At 42.6% G+C, this 25,401-nt stretch overlaps 2 protein-coding genes across 5 annotated transcripts in view; both read left to right on the top strand.

Annotated features, from left to right (window-relative positions):
- Positions 1–19,097, top strand: part of Hr3 (nuclear hormone receptor 3 ROR-beta) — a 106,145-nt gene extending 87,048 nt beyond the window's left edge. For 2 of the 4 annotated variants that reach the window (XM_085662045.1, XM_035870770.2), the window contains exons 2-8: positions 7,884–8,111; positions 11,493–11,658; positions 11,791–12,017; positions 14,517–14,789; positions 14,879–15,103; positions 15,202–15,540; positions 16,543–19,097. In XM_085662045.1, coding sequence (XP_085518171.1) covers positions 7,884–8,111; positions 11,493–11,658; positions 11,791–12,017; positions 14,517–14,789; positions 14,879–15,103; positions 15,202–15,461 — 1,379 coding nt within the window. In that variant the 3' untranslated portion in view covers positions 15,462–15,540; positions 16,543–19,097. Of the gene's footprint in view, positions 1–4,742; positions 7,672–7,883; positions 8,112–11,492; positions 11,659–11,790; positions 12,018–12,674; positions 13,278–14,516; positions 14,790–14,878; positions 15,104–15,201; positions 15,541–16,542 lie in introns of those variants that run through there. The other 2 variants (XM_035870760.2, XM_035870769.2) reach the window with 2 other exon arrangements.
- Positions 19,098–23,176: 4,079 nt separating this feature from the next.
- DCTN6-p27 (dynactin subunit 6) lies at positions 23,177–24,448 on the top strand. The gene is made up of 5 exons (XM_035870817.2): positions 23,177–23,237; positions 23,458–23,628; positions 23,691–23,818; positions 23,896–24,038; positions 24,126–24,448. The coding sequence occupies exons 1-5, from the start codon at positions 23,197–23,199 to the stop codon at positions 24,225–24,227; spliced, it is 585 nt and encodes a 194-aa protein (XP_035726710.1). The 5' UTR covers positions 23,177–23,196; the 3' UTR covers positions 24,228–24,448.
- Positions 24,449–25,401: the final 953 nt, after the last annotated feature.

The raw sequence follows: 25,401 nt of genomic DNA on the forward strand, positions 1-25,401 counted from the left end.
ACGGCAATCACGTTGCGCGCATCTGGGTCAGCGGCGTCAGCGGCGTCCTGGCGCAGGCGCACCAAACTCCCTCGGTCGTTCACCGTCCGACCAAGTTACTAACCTTCCGGCACCAGCTTGCCGCTAACTTCTCTCTCTTTCTCGCACGATCCCTCCTCGTATTGACCGCCGGAAAAACGTTGACTTTTCGCACGCGAGACCACTGTCTAAGGGGGTGCTTTTTCATTCTTGCGACTTTTCCTTTGCCCTGTTGACGAAAAGAAAATCCTATTTTTTGTCACGTCGGGGACTCTTCTCCTCGAAGCTTCTCCACCAACCCTCTCAATCTCTTCGGAGCACTCTCTCAACCTCTCTCTCTCTCTCTCTCTCTCGCGCGCGCGCGCTCGCCCGCGTTTCTCGAAAAAGGTGGCTCCCTCCTCTTGGCGGGACCTTTTCGTGCTATTCGCGTCGCAAGCGGCCCAATTTGAAAAATCCTTTCGAATGCCTAACGATCTTGGCATCGATCGTTCGATCGGCTAAGACCGAAGCTATCGATGAGAAGAACGAAGAGGACGAAGAAGGTGGGAGAGGAAGAAATGGAGTGTAGGCAGGCTTACCCTCAGATGTCGCAAGTATTAGCACATTGTGAGGGTTTCGCTTAAGGAAACTGTAACGGTCATTCTTGTTTGCCACGCTCGAGCAAAACTCCTTCGCAGTTGCGCACTCTACGATGACGTGCCTTTAACGCCGTTTTGCATCTTTGCCCGCGACGTCTCTACGACCCTGTGTTACGTAAGCTCCACTCGCGATCACCTCTTCGTTCACCGGGATAAAAGCTTCCCCACCCTAGCAACCCTAACTCCGCGACGCCTCTTTCATCCTCTTTCATCCTCTTTTTCATCCACTCTTTCATCCGACAGACCCAACTCTCTCGTCCGCATCTCGGACGCGCAAAAGCGTGGAAGGAGGACGACGATCCTATCTCCGTCCTTTTCGTCGATCTTTTTCGATTTACTCTTTACTAGGATGCGAGATCTTTACTTGCGACAAAAAAGAAAAAGAAAAAAGAGAGGAAAAAGGAAAAAAAAAACAAGAAGAAAAAGAGATCCTTTCGCCTTCTCCGCGAAAAGGGTTCCGTCGGAATCTATTATTCACTCGCCCCATATTTCTTCCCCATTACGCAACTGCTGGCTATAAATACACGCGGCGCGCTTCGATCGTTAGGGGTGCGTCGACGTCGTCTTTCTGTAATTTCAATCCGCATACTCGCGAAGCTCGCTGACTATACCTACTCTCTTTAACCTACCAACGAACGACGAGTCTTCTGTTTTTCTTTTCTTTTCTTTTTCTTTTTTTTTTTTTTTCTTTTTCTTTTTTCTTTTCTTTTTAATACACGAACGAGATATTTCCCCTCGTTGATCGTTCGAAAGATCGAAGAAATCAAAGAATGATCCATCTTCGCACCGATCAATTTCTACCGGTCTCTGACCTACATTCGTTGCCGCCGCAGGAAGAGAAAAAGTGAGATATTACGTAAACGGTCGGACGAAGCCGGAAAGAGAAAGAGACCGGAAAGAGAAGTCGCAAGGGAACAAACACTTTGATTTTCTTCATCTCCTTCGAGCTTCTAAACTCGTTACTTGCCGGGTAAAAAAACTAGGAACCAGTTACCGCTATTAACAATATGTAACGCAAAGAAAATCAATTGACGAAATACATTTTGATTCTCGAGAACCAAGGCCAATGTCTTCGTTATCGCGGGATTTAAATCCGCAAAGTTAAATTTGCACGACGTTCTTTGGCATTACGCGCATTCGTGGTAGTTAAAGTTCTTGCGGGAAGTTAGCTGCGTCGATGCGGCGTACCGACGACCTCAGCGATTACGCCGTCATTTCGGTCGGACAAGAAACTTTGAAAAGAGGAAGAAACTTTGAGACAAGCGGCAAGAGTACCGAGGCGAGGTCGGGAAGCATCGATCCTGAAAATAGGAAAATATACGAGAAAAAAGAAAGCGTGCTATGAACGAGTACCGTTAATTACATAAATAATGTAAGATGCAATTAATCTGAGAGCAATTAAAATCTCCGAGCCCTATTTTTTGATTCTACGAGCAAAGAACGACGTGTCTTTCATAATTATTCTTAAAATATCCATTCTAACATGATACTGCGATGGTTCTCGTCCGTCTCGATCGATCCTTAACTACTTTAATGTATTCTCTAACCAGATATAGTGTGTCAGAATCGTATAGTTAATTCGTGTTAAATATGAAATGGAATCTATCGGAATCAAAAGAAATCCATGTTTGTCACATTTCCTATATATTATTTCCTATATATTATGCCTCGGCCTAAGGACACTTAAAAATCGAAATTTTTTCCAACTACCTAAACGAATTACGCGTTACTACGTAAGACCGCATTCCAATCTCGGAGCGACCTTATCTTTCAACGGTCGTTTCCACGCAACGAGCTCGTTAGCGTCGATGCTTTCTTTCCCTTCGCTCCCTATCTCTCTCTCTCTCTCTCTCTCTCTCTCTCTCTCTCTCTCTCTCTCTTTCTCTCTCTTTTATTTACTCTATCTATCCATCCATCGGTCCGCTATCTCTCCGACGAATTCCAAAGAAAAAAGAGAAAGAAGGAGAGATGGTCTTTAACGTCGTCGTACATACGTTTGGGTTGTCGACGATGAACTGCAATCGCAAGGGGGACATATCGTCGTGCGATTATTTATTTGCGAAACGTATTTATAGAGTATTACGCGGCGCAGGTTGGCAACCTCGTGCACGGTTATGCAATAAATGAGAGAAGGAGCGAAAGGGACACGACGGTTACCGTGTACCATAGAGGAAGGCCGAAGGGGAAAGAGGGCAGCCGGGGGAAATGGAGGGGAGAGAGAACTCGAGAAACGACAGTGAGCGAACGAACGAACGAACGAACGAACGAACAAACGAACGAACGAACGAACGAACGAGCGAGCGAGCGAGCGAGCGAGGAAACGAATGAAGAAACAATGACGAGGAGAGATTCGTCGAAAGAGAAAGATAGAGATAGATATAGAGATAGGGACAGAGAAAGAGAGAGATAAGAGAGAGGGAGGGTCGAGCGAATCGGGAAGGAGAGGAGAAGAATGCTTCTCGAGGAACGAAGGGTGGGGAGTATACACGCGTGTTCGAGAGAAAGAAAACGTCTCCGTGGCTGCTACCGAGGACGGTCCGCCCGCTGAAATAAGAGGAAAATATATACGAGAGAGAGAGAGAGAGAGAGAGAGAGAGAGCTATGTGCGCGAGGCAACGATGGAGAGAGAGAGAGAGAGAGAGAGAGATGGAGAAGGGAGGAAAACTTGGCGATCTATGCAAGGACAGAGCAACAAAGTTGCACCGAAAGGGTGGGGTTTACCATTCCGAAGAACGTGCGTGCGATCGACGAGAGCTTGAGAGAATAGTAGTAGAGTGGAAGGGTGAAGGAAGGGAGAGGGGAAATCTCGATGCACCAAGACGATACGAGATAATGACGTCAGCGGGAAAAGCGTACGATGCGCTCGAATTTGTACTCGTAAAATATAAACGATCATTTTGCGCTCTCCTATGCGCGTGTTATCGTCGCATGCGTAATACCACGAGTATTTTCGTGGGCGAGAGAACGGAGAAGATGAAGAAAAAAAAGACATAAAACTCTCGAGGAAAAAAGTTCTCTTCTCTTTTATTTCCTTTTCTCTCTCAGATGCGACTTTTCTTTTTCTAAGAGAAAGAAAAAGAAAGTCTTCGTTTTTAATCTTAATCGTCGTTTAATAGTGTCTTCGAGAATCAGGTCGCACAGATAACTACACTGATAATCGATATTATCGGATGAAGGATGACACGAGATAAAAAGAAAAGAGAGAGCTATGCTTTTCTTTAGAGCGCTTACAAACAATCGCGAGCATCGAATCGTTAAAAGTACCCTTTACGTACGTTTATAAGATTTCTCTCGTCTATCGTTTTCGACGTATCGAGATACAGTCTGATCTTACACGCTCCGTGATCACTGCAATTTTTTACGAATCATATTCTTTCTATCCCAAGAGTAGACCCAAGCGATGTATCTTGATTCCAAAATTCAAATATTCTATTCCTTGATTCTCCCTCGATGCGAAAAAAAACTCTAGCGAGGATAATCTCTCTCTCTCTCTCTCTCTCTCCCCGTCATTCTCTTCTCTATCTCTCTAGAGCGCGAGTATCCAAGTGGATTTAGAAAGAAAAGAGGAAAAAAGAAATGGAAATGCAGCTAAAAGCCGAGACACATCCGTGAACTCGTAGTGTCCCCTTATAAATGGTACGTTCGTTCACGAAGGAAACACGATACGCTCTCGTGCATTCGGCCCCTGGCGTTGCCCTTAACCAGCCGCGTTAATAAAGTTAACGCGTGTCGTAGGAGCAACGGCAGAAGCAGGAGCAGAAGCAGCGAGTGGTAGTAGGCCGCGAGACGATCAGAAAGCGCGCGCCTCGCGAGTTCGTATTCGGTGGCACGATTCTTCGTGCTTCTTCGTTAAGAGTCGGTATGCTCTCGGTAAAGTTCGACGGTGTTCGGGAGAAGTTCGGTTTGTAACCAAAGAAGAGAAGTGGGGTGCTCGATTACCGAGTGCGCGCTGTGCGAGTGCTGGCAGAGGGTAGGAGGAGGGATTGGTGAGGGAGGGAAGGGGGGGTGTAAGAGTGACGGTGCGTCGAGAACGACTGTTGCGGGAGGGTCGGAGGGATGAGGGACGGAGGGTGGAGGGGGGGAGCGAAGGGTGAGGCAGCACTCGGCCATCATCGGCGGAGGCGCGCACAGTTCAGTGACCTGCCTTGGCGTCGGTGGGGCAGCGGCCTGAGGGGCAGCGGGGAGTTCTGACATATTGTGAGATGCCAGCCCGCTCTACGCCGGTCCCCGAAAAACACCTCCATCTCTCTCTGTTTCTCTCTCTCTCGCTCTTTCTCTCTCTCGCTCTCTGTCCTCTCTGCACGCGTACGTACAAGAGACACGCATACTCTCGCTCGAAGCTCGTCGAACCCCGAAATATATTCACGCGGCAGTCGTGGACTTTCCGCGAGTTTTTCCGGCCGTAGAATACACGAAGAAAGAACGTCTCCTTGATAGTGTCTAATATACTAATATACATACTACGTACATAATATATCGTACATCGCGCGAGTGCATGCGCCAACCTCTCGAAATTTTTCACGGAGAAAGGAATCGTGTCGCGAGTGTATCGTCGTCGTCGTCGTCGTCGTCGTCGTAGTCGTCGTCGTAGTCGCCAACGTTCGTGCCTTTCTATTTATCTTTCTTCCGTCTCTCGCATTGCCCTTTCTCCATACGCGATCAAGTCGCACACACCTCCTTGTCTCTTTCTTCTTATTCTTCCTTCTTCTTCTCATCGTATCAATCGAAAGAGGACATCGAAGGGACAAACTCGCGAGTTAGCCGGAAGAGAGCGTCGAGTGCGCGCATGTTGGTGTTTACGTGCGAGGAGTGCCGACAAACGAAACGAAAGAAAACGAATGAGTTTGACTTTGGAAAGGCTCCAGATTGAAAAACTCGTGCGTTACTATTCGTTAGTGATATTAGTGGTCGCGCGCGCGCGCGTGTATTTTCTTGACCGCGCGCTGTATCGGCGCTTGCGCGACACGCGCGACCGCTCGTGGCGGTCGAGCTATCGGAAACAAGTCGACTGTGTGTGTTTCGAGTCTTTCTCGTTGACTCGAACGCCCGAGATCGCGTTTATAATCCGGCCAAACTTTTTCTTTCAAGTTTCTACTTCTTCCAAAATTGCGTAAATCTTATCTATTTCTCTTCTCTTTTTCATAAAACTGATAAGTGCCTGAATAGTTACATCTATATACACACATATTTCTATATATATACACTTATATTTCTATATATATATGTATACATACACACACATATATATATATATATATATGAAATTGGACATTTTCTTCGAAGAACATGGCGAAGAACGAACATAACCTCCTACCATCGTCCTCGACTATGACAATATAAACCGGTATTTCACCGTGCGCGATCTCTTCAAGATCTCCAGCTTCTCCTACGAGCGGATATATCTCTTGGTTGTCGTCGTCCAGTGTCGTCGTTACTCCAAAGTACCTTCTTAGATCGTCCTACGCCGTTACGAAGTATCGCTCTGTTTCTATCTTTTTTCGAGCTTGAACGAAGATAGCGTCCTCGTTGTTCTCAAAGTCTTTTTGCTCTCTCCCCCCCCCCCCACCCACCCTCCCCACCTCTCTCTGTCTTTCTAAAAAATATAAGTGACTACTACTATCCAAGCACGTGCTCTCGCGATAGTCCACGCTCGTTTAACGATCGTCTCTCCTATCTCCTGGTCCATCTGCTCTGCGAGTACACGGTGAAACGTAAGGAACGATTCCAACGTTGGCAATGGCTCGTAGCCGACCGTAGTCATACTTTGACGATAGAGACGAGAAGAAGAAACGAGAAGGAAAAGCTAAGAGATAAATCTCTCGTTTTGATTTCGGGAGTTCCGGGTGTATAGTAGCCGGCGCGTTGCACTCTCTAGCCGGGGCAAGGCATGACGCACGTCGAAGATGCGAGCGTGCCGGGTGACTGTACTCTGGGTTCATCGTTCTCGGTTATGTAATGTTCGACCGTATGGTGCAAGCGCCTCGACGCTACTCGTGGCGCTAGAGTTGTCGGACTCGCGCGAGAAGGAACGAGAGAGAAAAACAGATAGAGGGAGAGAGAGAGAGAGAGAGAGAGAGAGAGAGAGAGAGAGAGAGAGGGGCAGGCAACGCGATATAGGAGAGACATAGGGCACACCGAATCTCTTCGTCGCTTCCGTGCATCTCTTTCCACGTATATACCTAATGTATTAAACGCGTGAATGTACGCTTGTGCGCACGTCCGTACGGTGCGTGTGCGTGTGCGTGACGTCGCTTCCCCCCTCCCCCTCTCTTCTTGCATCGGCTTAATGCACTCATATAACGATATTGAGCCAAGCAGCATCACGACGAAGCTCCGAACGAAAATAGAGATCGGCGAGGAACATTTCTGCAGCCAACGCATTATTTTTTTCCCTCCCATCGACTTTTCATTCTTCTTCGTCTTTTCGTCTCTCCAGCTGGCTGATTGACGCTCTCTCTCTCTCTCTCTCTCTCTCTCCCTCTCTCTGTCTCTCTCTTGTTCTATCTATCGTTAGATATAGTGGCAAGAGTGGTCCGTGATGGTGTAAAACGTAGGATCGATTGAATGTCAACGTCGAGTTCAAATTCCGAGGTCCTCGAAAGGGCCAACGTCTAGACGTATATTCCCGTGGTATCGTGCAACGAGTTCAAAGTCGAACTCGCTTAACGCAAACGTCGAGGAAAGAGAAACATCGACGAGAAGAAAAAAAGAGATCACGCGCGCGCATAATCCTCCGATGATCACGGAGGCGCGAGGACGCAAGACGTTGTCGAGGAAGAACAATGACGAGGCAGAGCTCATTGCCAGATGACGAGTCGTAAATGATAGAGGAGAGGACGATCATTTTTGTCAATGGAGGGAAGTCTTTCGGTATTCGGTGGATCGACTTGGGGCGCGGACAGTACAAGCCCGCAGCCACGGGAAGATACCAGACAGAGAATTGGCCCGACTCAACCTACGAGCCCTGCGAATAATACCGCGGACGATCGTAAACTGCACGTTAATTCGATACGAGGTATTGCGATGACGATCGATAGATCGAGATCTTTTTGATCGTCGATAACGTCGATATCGCACAAACATATATATCACGATTTCATCTTTATCCTTCGATACTTTTTTACTTACTGTAATCGTACGTGTGAATTAAAAAGATCTCTCTTTTTCTTTTTCTTTTTTTTCTTTTTTTTTTTCTTTTTTTTTTTTTTTTTTTTTTTTTAATTTCAGCCCAGATCGAGATAATCCCGTGCAAGGTGTGCGGCGACAAGAGCAGCGGCGTTCATTACGGTGTAATCACCTGCGAGGGTTGCAAAGGTTTCTTCAGGCGGTCCCAATCGTCCGTCGTCAACTACCAATGTCCGCGGAACAAAAACTGCGTGGTCGACCGTGTAAACAGAAACCGGTGCCAGTATTGCCGTTTGCAAAAGTGCCTACGCCTCGGCATGTCCAGAGATGGTGAGTAGTAGCTGTCTGTACTCATGGAAAAACGCTAGAAAACTCTCGTCGACCCTCCTTCGATTGCAACTTCGTCGTAATAACTTCTCGTTGACCTTGATAAAACGTTTAAAAGCATTGCAATAAATCACGATAAGTGCCCACCGCATGGAGGGAGGGGGAGGAAGAGAGCCCTCCCCAAGGAAAGAAGCAATTTCGCATCAGTTTTAAAGGATTTTCCCTTGCAATTTCTAGTCCATATCTTTCTCGTTCGTGTCGTTCAACTACCACTTGTAACTTTAGCCATTTTCATTTGTCTCTTACTAGTTGAATTCGGGCTGCTTCTTAAAACGCGTACAACCTTTTCCCGTCTCCTCCTCGACAGCTTCGATCATTTTCCATTTTCGTAGGAAACACGAAACACTTTTATAGGCTTATAGGAATTTATTAGTCGAAATCTATCGAATGTAATAGAAAGAATTGTAACGCTAATTTCTCTTGATTTTTCTTACCAAAAATATACATAAAAAGGGTAGTATTATATCGGATCGAGATTTTATTGAAAAGCGACATGCTCGCGAGAGATCGACGCATTTACGCGGAACGTAATTAAGAGTTAATACTGGTATCGCATTAACAGAAGCACGTCCATGGCTCTCGAATCCAATACACGGGGATCGTAACGGACACGCGTGTGCCTCTCTCGGGGTATACGACCCTTTATCAGAGACCGTCCATCCCCTCTTTCCCCTTCACGAATGCGTCTTACCGACCACAACCTTCCTCTTCCCTCCTTCTTACCACGCTGCACCTTATCGAAGCGTGTGCTACGAGCTGTCTTAGGCACGTTAACTACGCTACTCCGACTAAAGATATTTCGTATGCGTGCGTATGCTTGCGCGCGCACGCAGACACGCGCACGCACGCACACACACACACACGCACACACGCATATCCGAAAGAGGAAGTAAGATTGCGGTGCTTAGCAGACTATGAAAGTGACACGTCGCGCTGGATTTCCTTTGTGGATATTCCTGGATTAGATATGCCGTTCACCTAGCTGTGGAGGAGTTTCTCTTAAGTAGGCCACCCTGTCCTTGATCGTCTTAAGATCGTTCAACGCGCGAAGATGCATCGTCGGTCTCCTTGATCGTGACTACACGCATATTTGGTCTTTTGAATCGCGACTCCGTTGCTTTCTCTAAAAATACATCAACGTATAGAGCAACGTAGGTATATTATTGATAGGACGTATGTGAGTTTGTATTTTTTAAAAGAAAAAACATACAACATAGTCGAACAGAAGTTCATTATTCCCTGTCGGCCGAGTTAATATCGCGATCGAAAAAACTTGGGTGTAGTGCCAACGAGACGAAAGACAAGAACAATATATATCGAAACGTCGCTATAAAAAATAGATATACGATCGTCTAAGCGAGTCTACAATGTAATAACTACGCCCACCCTAATACCACCATTTCCTTTTCCTCGCGAGTGGATGCAATAAAATTCTATTTCGAATCCACGCAACGTGTATATCGTATTTCCTCTTTCGATGGAGCATTTTTATCCCAATGAATATACGTGTATACGCAAGTACAATGGTAATAACGTTAGCCTATCGTCCGTTAAACGTAGGAACATATTTACGAACGATCGGATCGTAATTAACTTACGTCTCGTTCGTCACGTCGATCTTGCACATATCGTACGGATAAACTCGCTCGTGGATTCGATACGGTAGTAGTAATCGCATAAACTGCTCCTCCTCCTCCTCCCCCCTCCTCCTCCTTCTCCTCCTTCTTCTTACGAGGCTTATTTGCGTTCCACGATAAGAGACCCGAGTCCATCGTCTTCTCGTGTACATCGCCGTATACGTACGTACATATGTATACGCACACGTGTGAGAGCAAAGCAGAAAGTGCATCGTGTGCTGGCGGCGCATACTCTTCCTGTTGTCATCTCTGTCTTGCTCCCACCCTCGCTACTCTCTTCTCTCTCTCTCTCTCTCTCTCTCTCTCTCTCTCTCTCTCTCTCTCTCTCTCTCTGTTGGTCTTCGCGTTCGGTCGATCACCCTTCGTCGCTCCGTCCTCGTCGCTCTTCTCTCGCCTTCCTCGTCCATCCAACGCGCGTGTACACGATCCCGATAGCGGTTCAGCTGGGCGACTGACGTCGTGTGTAACGTTTTCCCCTCTTCTATCCCCACCCTGAGTACACCCTCACTCCCAATGCGTGCGTACATGCGTGCGTACATGCGTGCATGCAAAACGCGTGACCGTCCGCGCTCACGATTCGAACGGACCTCTCCTTTGCACTCGACCGTGGCCAGACTCACAAACTAGACGATCTTTTTTTTTTCTTTTCTTTTCTTTTCTTTTCTTTTCTTTCCACTTGTATTTTTCTTGTTTTTCTTTCCCTTCCGATCGTAAATCGCTCTTGGCACGCTCGTAAATCGGTACGCGCTGAACCATATCGACGATAGTATAGATTCTCTATCCTTCTAGTCGTTCGTTGACAGTAATATCGCGTAGTAAGATAGTGTCGACCGAAAAACATTGCAAACTTTCATTTCGGTTCGGTCTAGGAACGGATTCGGCGAGGATAAAAATAGGATTCGTCTCGACGCGATCGACGTTAAGTTAAGTTGCTCTCTACGTTATTTCTTTTCCTTCGATAAAACAATCGTGCAACAACCGGACAATAGACGGACAGGAAGTCCAAGCACAGATTCGAGTGGAACGACCTCGCAAAGTTCGAATATATTTTTAAGACGTAATCCACGATCATAAACGTTTTCGCGCAAAGTCTATCGAATCTTCCTATGACGTACGTATCTCCCTCTGTATGCACGACGTCGTCATTAACGAGCGGGTGGGTACGAAGAGACGAGAGCTTCCGCGTTCTCCTGCTCTCCTCCCCTTTCGCGGGAAAGAGTGGGGGCAAAAGTCACGTGCTGCAATCTCGATCGACCTCTCGATACGACGTCCGTACCTATTTTACGCTCGAGTTTCCCAGATTTCCTAAGTGGAGTAAGCGCGTGGCTTACTCCATGGAGTCGAGCGAGACGACAAGGTCAAAGACCTTGAAAACTCTCCGGGGAGAAGCAATTCCTCCTCTAGGGAATTTCGATCGGAATTTCATTCGTTGTTATCGTGATTTGGCCAATAATAACGAAATAAACCAACCTCCTATATAGGGATCTCGCTTCTCGTTTCTCTATTTTCTCAAAATATATGTTCGTTCGTTAGACATTCGAATCATTAAAATTCACCTCTTTAGGATTTCTTCTCTACACATTTCTTCGTTCTCCCATTCAATACTTCCTTCGGCCTTTGAATCTCGAAAATACGCGGAGATACGTAGCGCTCCTTTTCTAACCGGCAGTAACATTCTTCCTTTCAGCCGTTAAATTCGGGCGTATGTCAAAGAAGCAGCGGGAGAAGGTCGAGGATGAGGTCAGGTTTCATAGGGCACAAATGAGAGCGGCCTCTGAAACGGCTCCCGATAGCAGTGTGTTCGAGCATCAAACGCCCAGCAGTTCGGATCAGCACCACCCTTACAACGGCGGGTCAGTACCTATTTTCTCGTCTAAAGATAGAAGCGTAACCGAGCTCTCCGCTGTCTATCTCGAACGAAGGAATAAAAGGAAATGGCTCGATCTCGGCTCTTCTCATCGACTTAATCTTTTCGCAATGGATAGGTACCCGTACGGTGGAAGCGAGTACGCTTCGCCCGGACCCGGTACGGGTGGTTCCGGTTATTACAATCATCAAGCGATGACGAATTACGAGCTCAGCGCCGATTACGTCGACAGTACGACGGCCTACGACCCTAGGCCGACGCAGACGCAAGTGGCGGACACCGTCGCACCAGACACACCCTCCGCGGTTACGGCAACCGGAGTACTTCCCAGTGTGGTCACCACCGGTAAGCCTTCTATATTTATTTCTCGTTGCTTTCTCTCTCTCTCTCTCTCTCTCTCTCTCTCTCTCTCTCTCTCTCTCTCTCTCTCTCTCTTTATATATATATATGTGTGTGTGTATATATATGTATATATAGATATATATATATATATATATGTATATATATATATATATACACATCACTTTCTATCTCTGTCTTTATCTTTATCTTTCTCTCTTTCTTTTTCTCTTTCCTGGTCCTCTTCTACCGTTCCTTCCAACTGCCCACTCTTTATTTCGCCGCCATTAACGCTAATTGATCGAAACTAACACGCACACTCGTCGTCGAACGACGCGTCACCGTTCCGCAGTGCCGGCAGGAAGACGCGACTAAGTTCATAAACTATGTGACTAACAATAAATATAACGAGCGAACTCCTTCCGGTACCGCGTGCCTGCTTATAATCGCGTTTCGATCCCACGAATCCTTTGGTTAAGGATTCGTTCTCGCAAGGGTGATCTCGGGAATACGAGAGACGAGAAAGCGCTACGACGATGACGATAATGAAAAGGAAAAGAGAAAAGATAGGGTGATATCGAGCGCGTTTCCTGGTCACCCTTGCCTCGTGCTCGTAAAGGCTGGAGGCCTGAAGCCGTGAACTTTGACTTTTCGGCGCACCAGGAAAGTCGCTGTCTGCCTCGACAACCGGAAGCAGCACAGGCGGTGGCGGCAGTGCTGGTGGAGGCAGCGGCAGTAGCGGCGGCGGCAGCGGCGGAGGAGGAGGAGGAGGAGGCGGAGGAGGAGGAGGAGGAGGAGGAGGCAGCAGCGGCGGTGGGGGTGGGGGTGGAGGTGGTAACGGTGGTAGCAACGCTGGTAGTGCCGGTAGTGGTGGTGGTGCTGGTGGTGGTGGTGGTGCTGGTAGTGGTAGTAACGGAGGAGGTGCCGGCGGCACTGCTGCTGCCGGTGGAACGGTTGGTAGCGCTGGAGGTGGTGGTAACGGTGGTGGTAGTGGTGGTGGTGGTGGTGGTGGTGGTGGTGGCGGTGGTGGTGGCGGTGGTGGTGGTGGTGGTGGCAGCGGCGGTGGTGGCGGTAGTGGTGGTTCGCTGAGCGGGGGTGGAATCGTTGCTGTCAAGCAAGAAACTACCGTCGAACTCGCCAGCTTGGGACACGGCTCGTACACGATGGTCGACTCGACGACCTTTCTGAGTGGTCAGCAACAAAGGGTCAGCAATCCATCCGAGGACGACGAAGTGCCGAGTCTGCCCAGTATGTCCCATGCGAGATGTGAGGTTACGTTTGTGTCCCTTTGCATGGGCATGTTCGCGCTGTCTTTCTCTCTTATCTCACTTTCTATCTCTCTCTCTCTCTCTCTCTCTTTCTTTCTTTCTTTCTTTCTTTCTTTCTTTCTTTCTTTTTCTGTCTCTCTTTCTTTTTCATTCTACCATTCTCTTCGCGACAAAGAGTCCGCGTATGTAAAAAGGATAGAACTTCTGCGTTTGATCGCTCTCCTTTCGAGAAAGCCGAAGATCTTGTTTGTTCGAAGTAAATGGAAGATAGAGTCATGCGTCTTATCCGATAAACCGAGAGATAATATCGAATTCCTTGTAAGATGGATACTTTGCGATTACGTGTTCCATCTCCTTTCTTCGCTATCTTCTATGTTCTTCCCTTTTCTCTCGAATCTTTTTCGTGCTTTCGATGGTCTCTTTCGCACGATCGGCTCGCAATTTTGTCATACATGTATTTTGCTCATGCTGCATGAAATACTTCAAAGTTGATTCGGTGCTGCGGCAAAGTACGATGATGCATTCTGTCATGCCGCAAAAACTTTTGTTTCTTTCAATGAGGGGGAAAAAAAAAACAAAAAAAGAAAAAAAAGAAAAGAAAAAAACAAAAAGAAAGAAAGAAAGAAAGAAAGGAAAAAAAAGATCAAGCGATTTCACTCGCTCTTGTCTTGTATTATTTCGTATCGTACGCGGACTCTTTCAGTAACCACATACCTAACGGCGATTTCGACGCGTGCTCGCGTGACCCACCCGCATCGACCGTGTCGGTTAGATAAAGAGCGTTTAATATGGATCACGCAGCAGCAAGTTGGAAAGTAGACGAACGGACTAATAGTTCAAACGTGTCGCGCATCATGACGACAACGAATGGAAATTTTGGAATAATCTTAGAAAAGATTTCGATTCAAGTTGCATCGAAATAATTCTCTACGGATCCATATTACTCGATTCTAGCTTTTGCACGTGTAAGTCGCGTTATAGATTGAAAGTGACACGCGCCGTTCGGCACGCAAGAGGAACATGTCTCGGCTTTGTATTACCTATCATGAAACAAACGAAGAAAAAAAAAAGAACCTCCACCTACTTCCTATTAACCAAATTATTACCAAAATTGATTCCTTGGTAGTATGCCTGAAGCAGCTTCGATGTATCGAGTAGTGAGATTAAATAAAAATATATATGAAAATAGAGAAAGAAGAAAATTAATTACATCAAACGGCATGCACGAATTTCGCAGATCCAGCACAGATCAGTGAGCTCCTCTCGAAGACGATAGCGGACGCGCACGCGAGAACGTGCCTGGTGTCGACGGAACAGATACAGGAGTCATTCCGGAAGCCCCACGACCTCTCCAGATTGCTCTACTACAAGAACATGGCGCACGAGCAACTTTGGCTCGAATGTGCTCAAAAGTTAACCACTGTTATCCAGCAGATCATCGAGTTCGCTAAAATGGTCCCTGGATTTATGAAGCTCTCGCAGGATGACCAAATTGTTCTACTCAAGGCCGGTTGGTATCTCTTCTCCCGGCAACATTCTTATTCCTTTCTCATAGAATGTTCGTAGTTTGTCTTTATTAGTAACGAAAACCTTTCGCAGGTTCCTTCGAGTTGGCTGTGCTACGAATGAGCAGGTACCTCGATCTCCAGCAAAATTGCGTCCTCTACGGCGACACTATGTTGCCTCAGGATGCGTTTTACACGACGGATACGGCGGAAATGAAGCTGGTTTCCTGCGTGTTCGAGCTGGCTAGAAGCGTTGCCGAATTGAAGCTAACCGAAACGGAGTTGGCGCTTTATAGCGCTGCGGTATTACTCAGTCCCGGTTCGTAAAACTCTTATCATTTACAGAAATAATATTCCCGATAATAGAACAATTAGGAAGAGAGAAAGAGAAAATATTTTGTGCATTTGTTTGGATAGATCGGCCGGGACTGAAGGGATTGGCGGAGATCACGAGGCTTTCGCAGGCGGTGATACGGGCACTGAGGTCGGAGCTGGACCGGAATCACGTGTCACCGATAAAAGGCGACGTCACCGTGTGCGACGCGATCCTAGCGAAGATTCCGCAACTGCGGGAGATCTCGCTCTTACACATGGACGCCCTGGCGAAGTTCAAACGGTCGCAGCCGCACCTCGAGTTTCCGGCCCTTCACAAAGAGCTTTTCAGCGTCGACAGCTGAACGATCGACGCGACGCAGGGCGTCCCGACGCTGACAAACAAAGCGGAACGCGAATAGCGCGGGGCCTTGCTCTGTCGAGGTGAGTTCCGAGACAGAGAGAGACAGACAGACAGAGAGAGAGAGAGAGAGAGAGAGAGAGAGAGAGAGAGAGAGAGAGAGAGAGAGAGAGAGAGAGAGAGGTAGAGAGAGAGAGAGAGAGAGAGAAGGTAACAAATAAAAATATTAAGAGAGCTATACTCTGTACGAGTAAAGAAAAGCTAAGAAAAATCGATATGGAATTGAAATAGGAAACGTTCTCTCTCGAGGAAGACACTAGAGTACCGAGACGATCTTCTTTGAGTAACGATCTGATATCGTCCCTTTCGATATCACGATCGATACCTGGCGCGATCTGTACGAGTGATAAAAAAGAAAAAAGAGGGAAGCGTATATAAAAAGAAACGGCCGTCGTGGTGAGAAGCGGAACGCGTACGGTAGATGGTTCCACGAATCCACTCCTATAACTTCTTCATCTTTTCAAATTCGCGACGGAGCAACACGTTACATGTATAATAATTTATAAATGCTTTTGGATTAATTTTACCCTAGAATTAAGATGGAAAGAACATACTTTTCCTCTCCTCTTTTTATCTTATGTTTTTTTCTTTTTTCTTTTTTCTTTTTTCGTTTATGGTTTCTTTTTCAACGAAGAAACTCTCGGTGTCTGACTCGGATCGGGTACCATCTACTTCTCGGCTCGTCCGCCCCTCTGTTGCCTCTCGCACGGCACGTTTATTATATTCTACAACGTCCTTCGGCTAGAAATTGTATAACGCGTCAGCGACACGCATTAGCGATTCCGGTTTTTTCGTTTCACCAACCGTGCAGTTCGATATACCGCGGTGCTAAACGACAGGGAGCAAAATAGAGAGGGGGGAGAAAAGAAAGAAGAGAGAGAGAGAGAGAGAGAGAGAGAGAGAGAGAGAGAGAGAATGAAAGATATATATACATAGGTAAAAAAAGCAAAGAGAAAGAAAACAAATGAGAGAGAGAGAGAGAGATACAAGCGTTTAACGAATTCTTCCTTTCCTTTCTGTTGCAGATAATTTCCTTCGTAAAGAACGTATTGGGCCTTAAATAAACATAACATTGTTATATATAAAGTATACATAAAAAAGCAACATAAAGTATATATAAAAGATATATAGAAGTATATATATATGTATATACACACACACACATATATATATATATATACAAATATAAAAAAAAAAATATATATATATATATAGAGAGAGAGAGAGAGAGAGAAAATCGAGCGTGAGAGTGTGCAAAAGTGTGACAGCGAACGGAACAAAATGTAAGAGAACGTGAGAGAGTGAGAATGATAAAAAGAACAAAATATCGAACGAGAGCGTAAAGTGAGATATCGGTTGTTACGATACATACATAAAGTATATATTGTATTAACTAACAAAAAAAAAAAAAATAAAATAAAATAATCTGGTTGAGTCCACCAGGATAGCCTTAGGACGAGCATCGTTAACTCGAGGACTGCCGTAAACGTGAACATTTTGACCGAGTCGCTATCTCGACGTAGACACCGAAATATATGTAAATGCAGGCGATATAAATGAAAAGAAAAAAAAAAAAAAAAGAAAAAAGAAAAAAAAATGAACATATACACACATGAAGTGAGAAAGACTGCAAGATTGAACTAGAGAGAGATGGAGGAGAAACAAGAGAAATCCATTTGATCGAAACGACAAAGACAACTAGAGTAACGTCGAAGCCGAGAGGGTCGAGTCGAGCGTATCGATTAGAAGCAACGATCTCCCCTTTTTGTTATCACGAAAATGAAACTCGAGACTAAAAGTTAAAAAGGAAAAAAAAACCGAAAAAGCTACGAAAAAGGAAAGAAAAAAAAAAAAAAAGAAAATATTACATATATACATATAATATATATGCATGGCCGATGGTCACGTTCGACCGATCCTCCGACCTCTTCCATTACACACCTTTCAGTAGTGATTCGTTAGTCCTGAGCTACTCTATGAATAAAATACATTATAATTACATAAATATGCATACATACATATATAATAAAAGTAAAAATAAAAAAAAAAAAAATAAAATAAAAAAAATATAAAAAAGTATATTTTGGCGGCACGGTCAAAATTCGTCAATCCTCGAGCCCTCGGAGCGGGGATTAAAAATACGTTTAGATAATTTTGTCCTGGGACTAGCCTGGACGGTCACAGAATGCGAACACATATACACGTACACGTACAGAAACACAAACAGAAAACATGCACAGAGAAGGCACATACACGTAAAAAAACACAGACCCATACAGAAAGGGACAGTATACATACATATATACATACACGAAGTGCATACATACATACAGGACAAGACGCTCGACAGAGACAAGAGAAAAAGAAGAAGAAATATAAACAAATAGATACTGGATAAAAAAAAAAAGACGGTCACACAGAGATAGGACACACGTCTGCGCGAGCGCGTAGAGATAGTTAATCGAGTACACATTATGTGCGCATTAACGTTTTGGTACCGTAAAGCACTGTCTAACGCGCCTCTCTTTATACGTAACACACGTATTTCTTAAATACTTTAAAAATAAATAATCCAATACCGCGGTGAAAAGCCTCTCGAAGCGATTTTTACGCACTGTTATCGGCTCTCCTTGCTCGTCGTTGCCCGATCGTTGTCACGTAAGCGATCGCATGCACAATTGTTACTACTTACACGATTAAATTTGTTGCTTCTTCATTAACAACAACAACAACAACAACAACAACAACAACAACAACAACAACAACAACAACAACAACAACAATATCGATCGCTCTCTTGCTTTCTAATTATACAGTCGCGTCCATTTCTCTTCCTCGCTCCCCCAAGAGAATGGACGTATCCAATTTTTGACGATAACGTAGCCGATCGTAGCGTGATCGTAGATCATAGTGACAAAAGCAAAATTTGGATGCGTTACAGACTCTAGCAATTACGGTTCGTACCTATCGACATCCTCATTACGCAAGAAAAGAAAAAAGAAAAGAAAAAATAGGAAGAAACCAAAAGAATCGCATAAGAGATAATTTTTGAATCTCGACGATCGCACAACGACGCGAAGAGGAGAGCGATGGCGAACCCGTGACGGTGCGCCGACTGACACGTTTCCGGACGGTTAAATATAACTTATAGAACGAAATTAAGGGATGCATAATTATTCTGCCGATTAACGAGTAAGTGCGTAGAATTTATTTAATTGTAGATAAAGGGAGAAAAAAAAAGAGAAAACGAACGAACACGTACATACACAGAATCACGTACGCGCGAGTGCAAATATACATCTTATCCATGATCGTTCACGACCTACCTAGACACAAGATACACATGCACACTTCCACGTCCACCGTCACCCACCACCACCACCATCACCACTACCACTACCGTACACATACACGTTTACTTACCCTCCCACAGAGAGAAAGAGAATGCATGAGAGTGAATGAATAAGAAAAAGAGAGAGAGAGAAAGGAAGATACGAATGTGTGAGAGAAAGAAATCTAAAAAGTATGAGAGATAAACGGAAAGCGAGAGACACGTACACGAAAAAAAAAAAAAATAAAATAAATAAATAAATAAATAAATAAACAGAGAATAAGGCGCAACACGTACACGCGCACGCACGTTGCAATTAGACGTTATTATCGCAATTTGGAGTTAAATTTTATAATATATAATATATAAAAATATATATATATAATAAATAAAAGTTGACGGATAATATAAAGTTATATATATAATGTCTAAACGAAAGGAGATCGTATCTATTTGAGGGTGACGTAAGATGTGCGCCGTTTCAATGATTCTGCTTTTAACCCTTTTGTACGTTATACATACACACATGCACACACAACCACACACAATGTCATAAACACCTACGAAAGCGCGCGCACTACTTATATCGATTTTTAAACGAAACGAGAGAGAGAGAGAGAGAGAGAGAGAGAGAGAGAGAGAGAGAGAGAGAGAGAGAGAGAGAGAGAGAGAGAGAGAGAGGGAGAGAGGGAGAGAGAGGAAGAGAGCATCACAGTTTTCGATGTGAGATACGTGCGTCGCTGATCTGAAGACTGTCCCGTTCACTATACGATTTGTTTTGAAACGCTTTTTAATGGAGTAAGATCTGTAGAATAATATAATTTTGAGATCGTTCAAACCCATTTTAATTTTTCATTGACAATATCTCGTTACTTCTCAACGTTCTTTTTTTTTCATTCGTTAAAGAGAGTCTAACGAAACGATTGATATATCCGGTTTTTTTGACATATCGAATCCGAAATCTTCAGATTATCTGCAGCAGAATCCTCTTGCGTTGAGTCTTTCAAACAAGTTCCACCTACACTCGCATCTTTTTTGTATGTCTATATCGTATAAAATAATAATGCGTTTCATTCGCGATTCGATTAAAATTTTTTTTTTTCTTTTTGTTCCTTTTTTCTTTATTTTTTTTTTTTTATTTTTTTTTTTTATATATATATGCATATATGTCCATAACGCATTGCAGGATGTTCTGAGAAGACACACAAGAAAAACTCCAAGACACACGATGTTATAGCACTCGATATACGATCAACGTCCACCAAGTATATCCCTGTTAATGAATGTAAATGTCTTTTAAAGAGAGAAAAAAAAAAGAAAAGATAAAGAAAAAGGTGGGTAATCTCTTCAGCTTCGGAGCTTCACAACACGATATATCGACGATGATAAGTGTTACAATCGCTTGGCTTCAGATGTTGCAAGTAATAGCGCCGCTTGTATCGAATGTTCTCACTAAAATAACTTAATATTCCTATACCACATCCATTAGATATATTTCGTGTAAATATCAGGCACCCCGGATACACGGACCGACAAACTCGATGGATGGATATTAATCATGGAATATCGAAGTGCTGAATTTAGTAAATTTACAAATCGAAGAACGTAACATAAAAGAAAAAAGAAAATATTATCCTCAGGACATCCTGCCGTTCTACGCATATTCCGAAAAAATATACGTAGCAAGATGTACGTGATAGAATCCTTTTTATCTCAACAAAATCATCTCGTACATCGTATTATTATCGTTGCATAATCTTCGGCCCCTCAAAAAGCGACGATCGGCCTTGCGTTCGCGATCGCCTCGAAGTTAATACAACACAAAAAAGTAATAAAAAAAAAAAAAAAAAAAAAAAAAAGTAATGAGTCTATTTTGCGCGTAAACTTTAAGACTGCGGATATATGATGCACTGTGTGAGAGCCGGTCTTTCGACAAAATTTCTACTCGTTCGACTTCGTTGCGGATATATCTATCTAATATACGAAATAAATAAAAATCCTAGCGAATAAAGAAAAAAAAGCTAGACGAAGGGAGAAAGAAATCTCACCAGGATCCGCGAGGATCATTATCGTTAGTAACGGAAGAAACGGAAGACAGCATATTATTATAACGACGATACGATCAGCTTAGATCTTCTTAGACGATTCTACGCGAAAAGACGCAGTGATCAAATACACCCACGATTATAGTCACAGGAAAGGACACATAGAAACGGAAGCTCATTCTCTAAACGATTCGGAGAGACTGCAACGTGACCGGCACTCCATCCTAGGATTATCCCTCGAAATTAACGTCGAAGAGAGATGAAGAGAGCGAGAGAGAGAGAGAGAGAGAGCGAGAGCGAGCGAGAGAGAGAGAGAGAGAGAGAGAGAGAGAGAGAGAGAGAGAGATGTTACGGTTTTACGTCTAAAGACAAATTTTTATTAGTACCTTGAAAGAAAAGAAATTACCGGGGTCCTCGAATTATAACTATTGTTATATACATATACATATACATATACATATATATATATATATATATATATATATATATATATATACCTTTAAATGATAGATCTCCGAGAGAAATTCGTATCGTAACCCTTTGTTTCTTTTTTCGATTAGACGCATAGACGAATTATGCGCGTGCGAATGGCGTTGAGTGGATGTGGTATAAGGATATTTATACGAATCGTGCGAAACGAAAGGAACATGTGTAGCACGATAAGCAAGAAAACGCGACTTGTGAGGGTCACCTATACTACTACTCTATGTCCTTTCGTAGAATTATCGGGAATTTTGGAATTGGGAGATACTCATGGTTTATGTTTTGAAAATACATTATCTCGTTATAAAGTGTTAGAGAATGAAGAAATGGCTGAGACTTTAAGCAGCGCGATCGCAGTTATATTTTAATAGGGTTTGTAGAGAATATCGAATGATATTTGTTGGACACGAAAATAAAGGGGATCGTCGTGTGGCCTTCGCAGAAATCGTTAGGATGATGTAATAAAATGGGATCCCAAGAAGAATAAAAGGAGCGTTAACTTTTGCGGATAGAAAAAGGATAGAATAGCGAACGTTTAACAAACTTTTTCATGGAAATCGAAAAGCTCGAATTCACAGAGATAGGTAGAAATCTAGAGCGATGCGGAGATATATAGGCGGAAATAAAAAGGGGATAATGAGTTATGCCGTTGTCCTCGTTAACACTTTTTGGTTAAGAGGCACGATGAACGAAATATAAACGACATGTAATAGCCGATGTCACTCCGTGTAAGGACGAAATACAGTCATTTTTTACTACTAGAATTGTAACGAAGCTGCGTCAACAAACTCGTTTAGCTCGTTTCGGACGTCGATCTTTTTGTTTAGACGAAACTTTTTCTATCTTTACTTAATCAATGTTTCACCACAAAAACAGGAGTATCGTTTTTTCTCCTAAGTGATATCTATCTATTTCCATAGTTGGTCCATTGTAATCGCTTATCCAGCCACTTCCTTTAAATAAACGACTGATTGGCGTTATTATCGTTTCATCATCCCTAATTATATAACGCAAAGGTAAGAATCGCGTTAAAAGTGCATTGCTCGTTTATGAACGATTCATTCATTATCGAACGGTAAGAGATTTCTTTTATAGCACGTCACGACAGGATTAATATACACCTAAAGGGCTAGTTCTTCTTCGATTTCGATTAGCGTATCCCTTCAATGATGAATTTCTCTAAGAACAATTATATTTTACATTGTTTCCTTTTCTAGCGATGATATAAGATCTGTTTTATACGAAACACTGAGAGATAGATCAATCGAACGAGAAAACAAATAGTATAATTCTAACGTAACTTTTTTGCATCTTGGGGAACGATAATTATCAGCTACGAGGAAAGGCTAATTCCCCAGAGATGCCTCACACTGTTCGTTATTTTCTGATTTGCAGCAAACACATTTGATACTCTCAGCCTCTGAGACTATTGTAGAATCTTCAATAAACGTTCATCCCGATGAAGAAATTTGTTAATTGTATGCTAACTGAAAACCTAAATAAACCGCCAAACCCTGTGCAATAAATTAAACAAAAACAAAAAATTGTTGCTAATAAATCTTCATTTGAAACGATATTAATTGTTTGTTCTATTAAACATCTTATTAAACTCTCTATGATAATTCATCGATTTTCTTCTCTATGTAACGACGCGTGTATGTATCTTTTTTACGTTATATTTTTACCATGTAAAAATCAAAAATATGGAAAAAAAGAAAAAATGCGTGCCAACGATATTATTCGCTCTTCTTCTACGTTGACACATGATTCATCTGTTTTAATGTACTCCTTTCCCTCCAGAGTGCGCCTCTGTTCCAAGCATGACGTCTAACATAAGCTCGTCTGTCGGTCGACGTTCCAAGTAAGATTTTATTTAATTGTTATTTACAACAATATTACTTTCAAGTATATTCGTTTGATCAATTACTTTAACTTATTATCAATGATTATCTATATCAATTTTTAACTTTAATACTTTTCCTTCCTTAATAACAACTTTTTGAAGGTTAGGAACGCATACTATTCTATGTTCTTTCTTGTCGATTATTCTCCTAATACAATTATTACGCTTTACCGTTCAGTTTGAAGATAGCTAGTGGAGCGGTAATATGCGACGAAAGTATCTTGAAAGGAGATATTACGATCGGCACAGGAACCGTAGTACATCCTAGGGCAAGCATTTTGGCTGAAGCTGGCCCAATAATTATCGGAGAAGGAAATATTATAGAAGAGATGGCAACAATAGCAAACAGGTAGGACTAACAAATTTTCATATTTGAAATAAAATCTCTTAATGTCCAATACTTTTATGCAGATCACCACCAGATGCTCCAGAATCCACAATAATACCTGTACAAATAATTGGTAACTATAATGTTTTCGAGGTAGATTGTATCTGCGAAGCGCATAAAGTTGGGGATAACAATATTTTAGAAACTAAAGGTGATACATTTTGTCGTTCTTCTCGTTTTGCTTTTATCGTAATTCTACGTTATATTAATCTTTTTTATCTTTTATAGCACACATTTCTAGTGACGTAGAACTAACTAACGGATGTGTAATAGGAACAGCTTGTTCCTTAGTAGAACAGGAAACTGTTCCAGAAAATACTGTAATATATGGCAGCAGATGCCAACGTAGAGAAATGAATGACAAACCATTCGTAATGATCAGACAATTTTTTAACAACACCTTTAATATTCCTATATCCCTTGTATCTAAATTTAATATTACTCTGCTTTCGCTTTAGCCACAGGTAGGACAACTCGACTATCTAATGAGGATATTACCAAATTATCATCATTTAAGAAAGCCTAATGTGAAATCAATGAAAGTAGAACCGACGGTATAATCATGGAATTGTTGTCAGATTTCTAACAATATATATCTAACCCAAACTATACCAGTTATATTCTCTATATACATAAATACGATAAAACTTGTATGTAAAATACTTTATATGGTGTGAGAAAAATAATGATACTTGAAATAATTTATGCCAGTTATCGCATACTTGATGATAATAATAATAATTATATTATTGCACTTTGTAAATAAATCAATCAAAATCCATTGCTTTGTTAAATAATATTTTACGATGGACACGCATTTAACCAATAACATAGATCGCTTCACGGTCTCGTACACATTGAAATCTATGAGAACTTTTTTATTCGACGCAAATAAAAAGACATCTCGATAATACGATAAATATTATACTGAAATAAAACTTACTATATCATTAAAAAATAATATAAATTAACATACCAGTATCGTTCGTGAAAATTAAGGAGCATAACGTATACTCGATCCAAAGGTCACAAACACGGTGTGACGAGATTGTACGAAAGCACATTCGTTTTATTTATTTTATTTAAGTCCGTAATTCTTGACTGTCACTAAATTTTAACAAGAAAAACACAAATACCACCATTATCATCCTCTTCATTCAAACTAACCGAATGATGCAAGAAGTACGTTGAAAGTAAAACTGTCGAGCTTCCTGATTGGCTCTTTCTTTCGCGGGATTTACTAATTTTTAAACGAATCGATGAATCATCTCCAAAATTATTTTCAATGCTACTTGAAGTTATATGATTATCATTAAGTTCAGGAACGTTATTATTTAATTCGTAACTATTAATATCACGGCTAAATGAATCAAATTCATCGCATCATCACATATGGCAATTTAATGCAAATAATTATATACGTACTATACGTCTCAAAAAATGATTGTGTTATTATTACTGCGTAGTAATGAAACAGATTTTATATTCTTCTTAAACTTATCTAATAATTATGTCTCTTTTATCGAATAATCACCAATATTCTGACGCGTTTAGAAATAATAAAAATAGTTCTTCACAAATGGATCAAAAATTATCGTTAGTCATTACCTTAGTTTTTACTCGACAGATGAAACAGTACATTCTGTAGTTCGATCTTGCCACGAAAAGATGGCAGCATATTCACGAATAGAAAGATCACATATATGTGTGTGTGTGTGTGTGTGTGTGTGTGTG

The sequence above is a fragment of the Vespa mandarinia genome, chromosome 17, assembly GCF_050613455.1.
Source record: "Vespa mandarinia isolate Hongniang chromosome 17, ASM5061345v1, whole genome shotgun sequence".
NCBI classification, from domain to species: domain Eukaryota; kingdom Metazoa; phylum Arthropoda; class Insecta; order Hymenoptera; family Vespidae; genus Vespa; species Vespa mandarinia.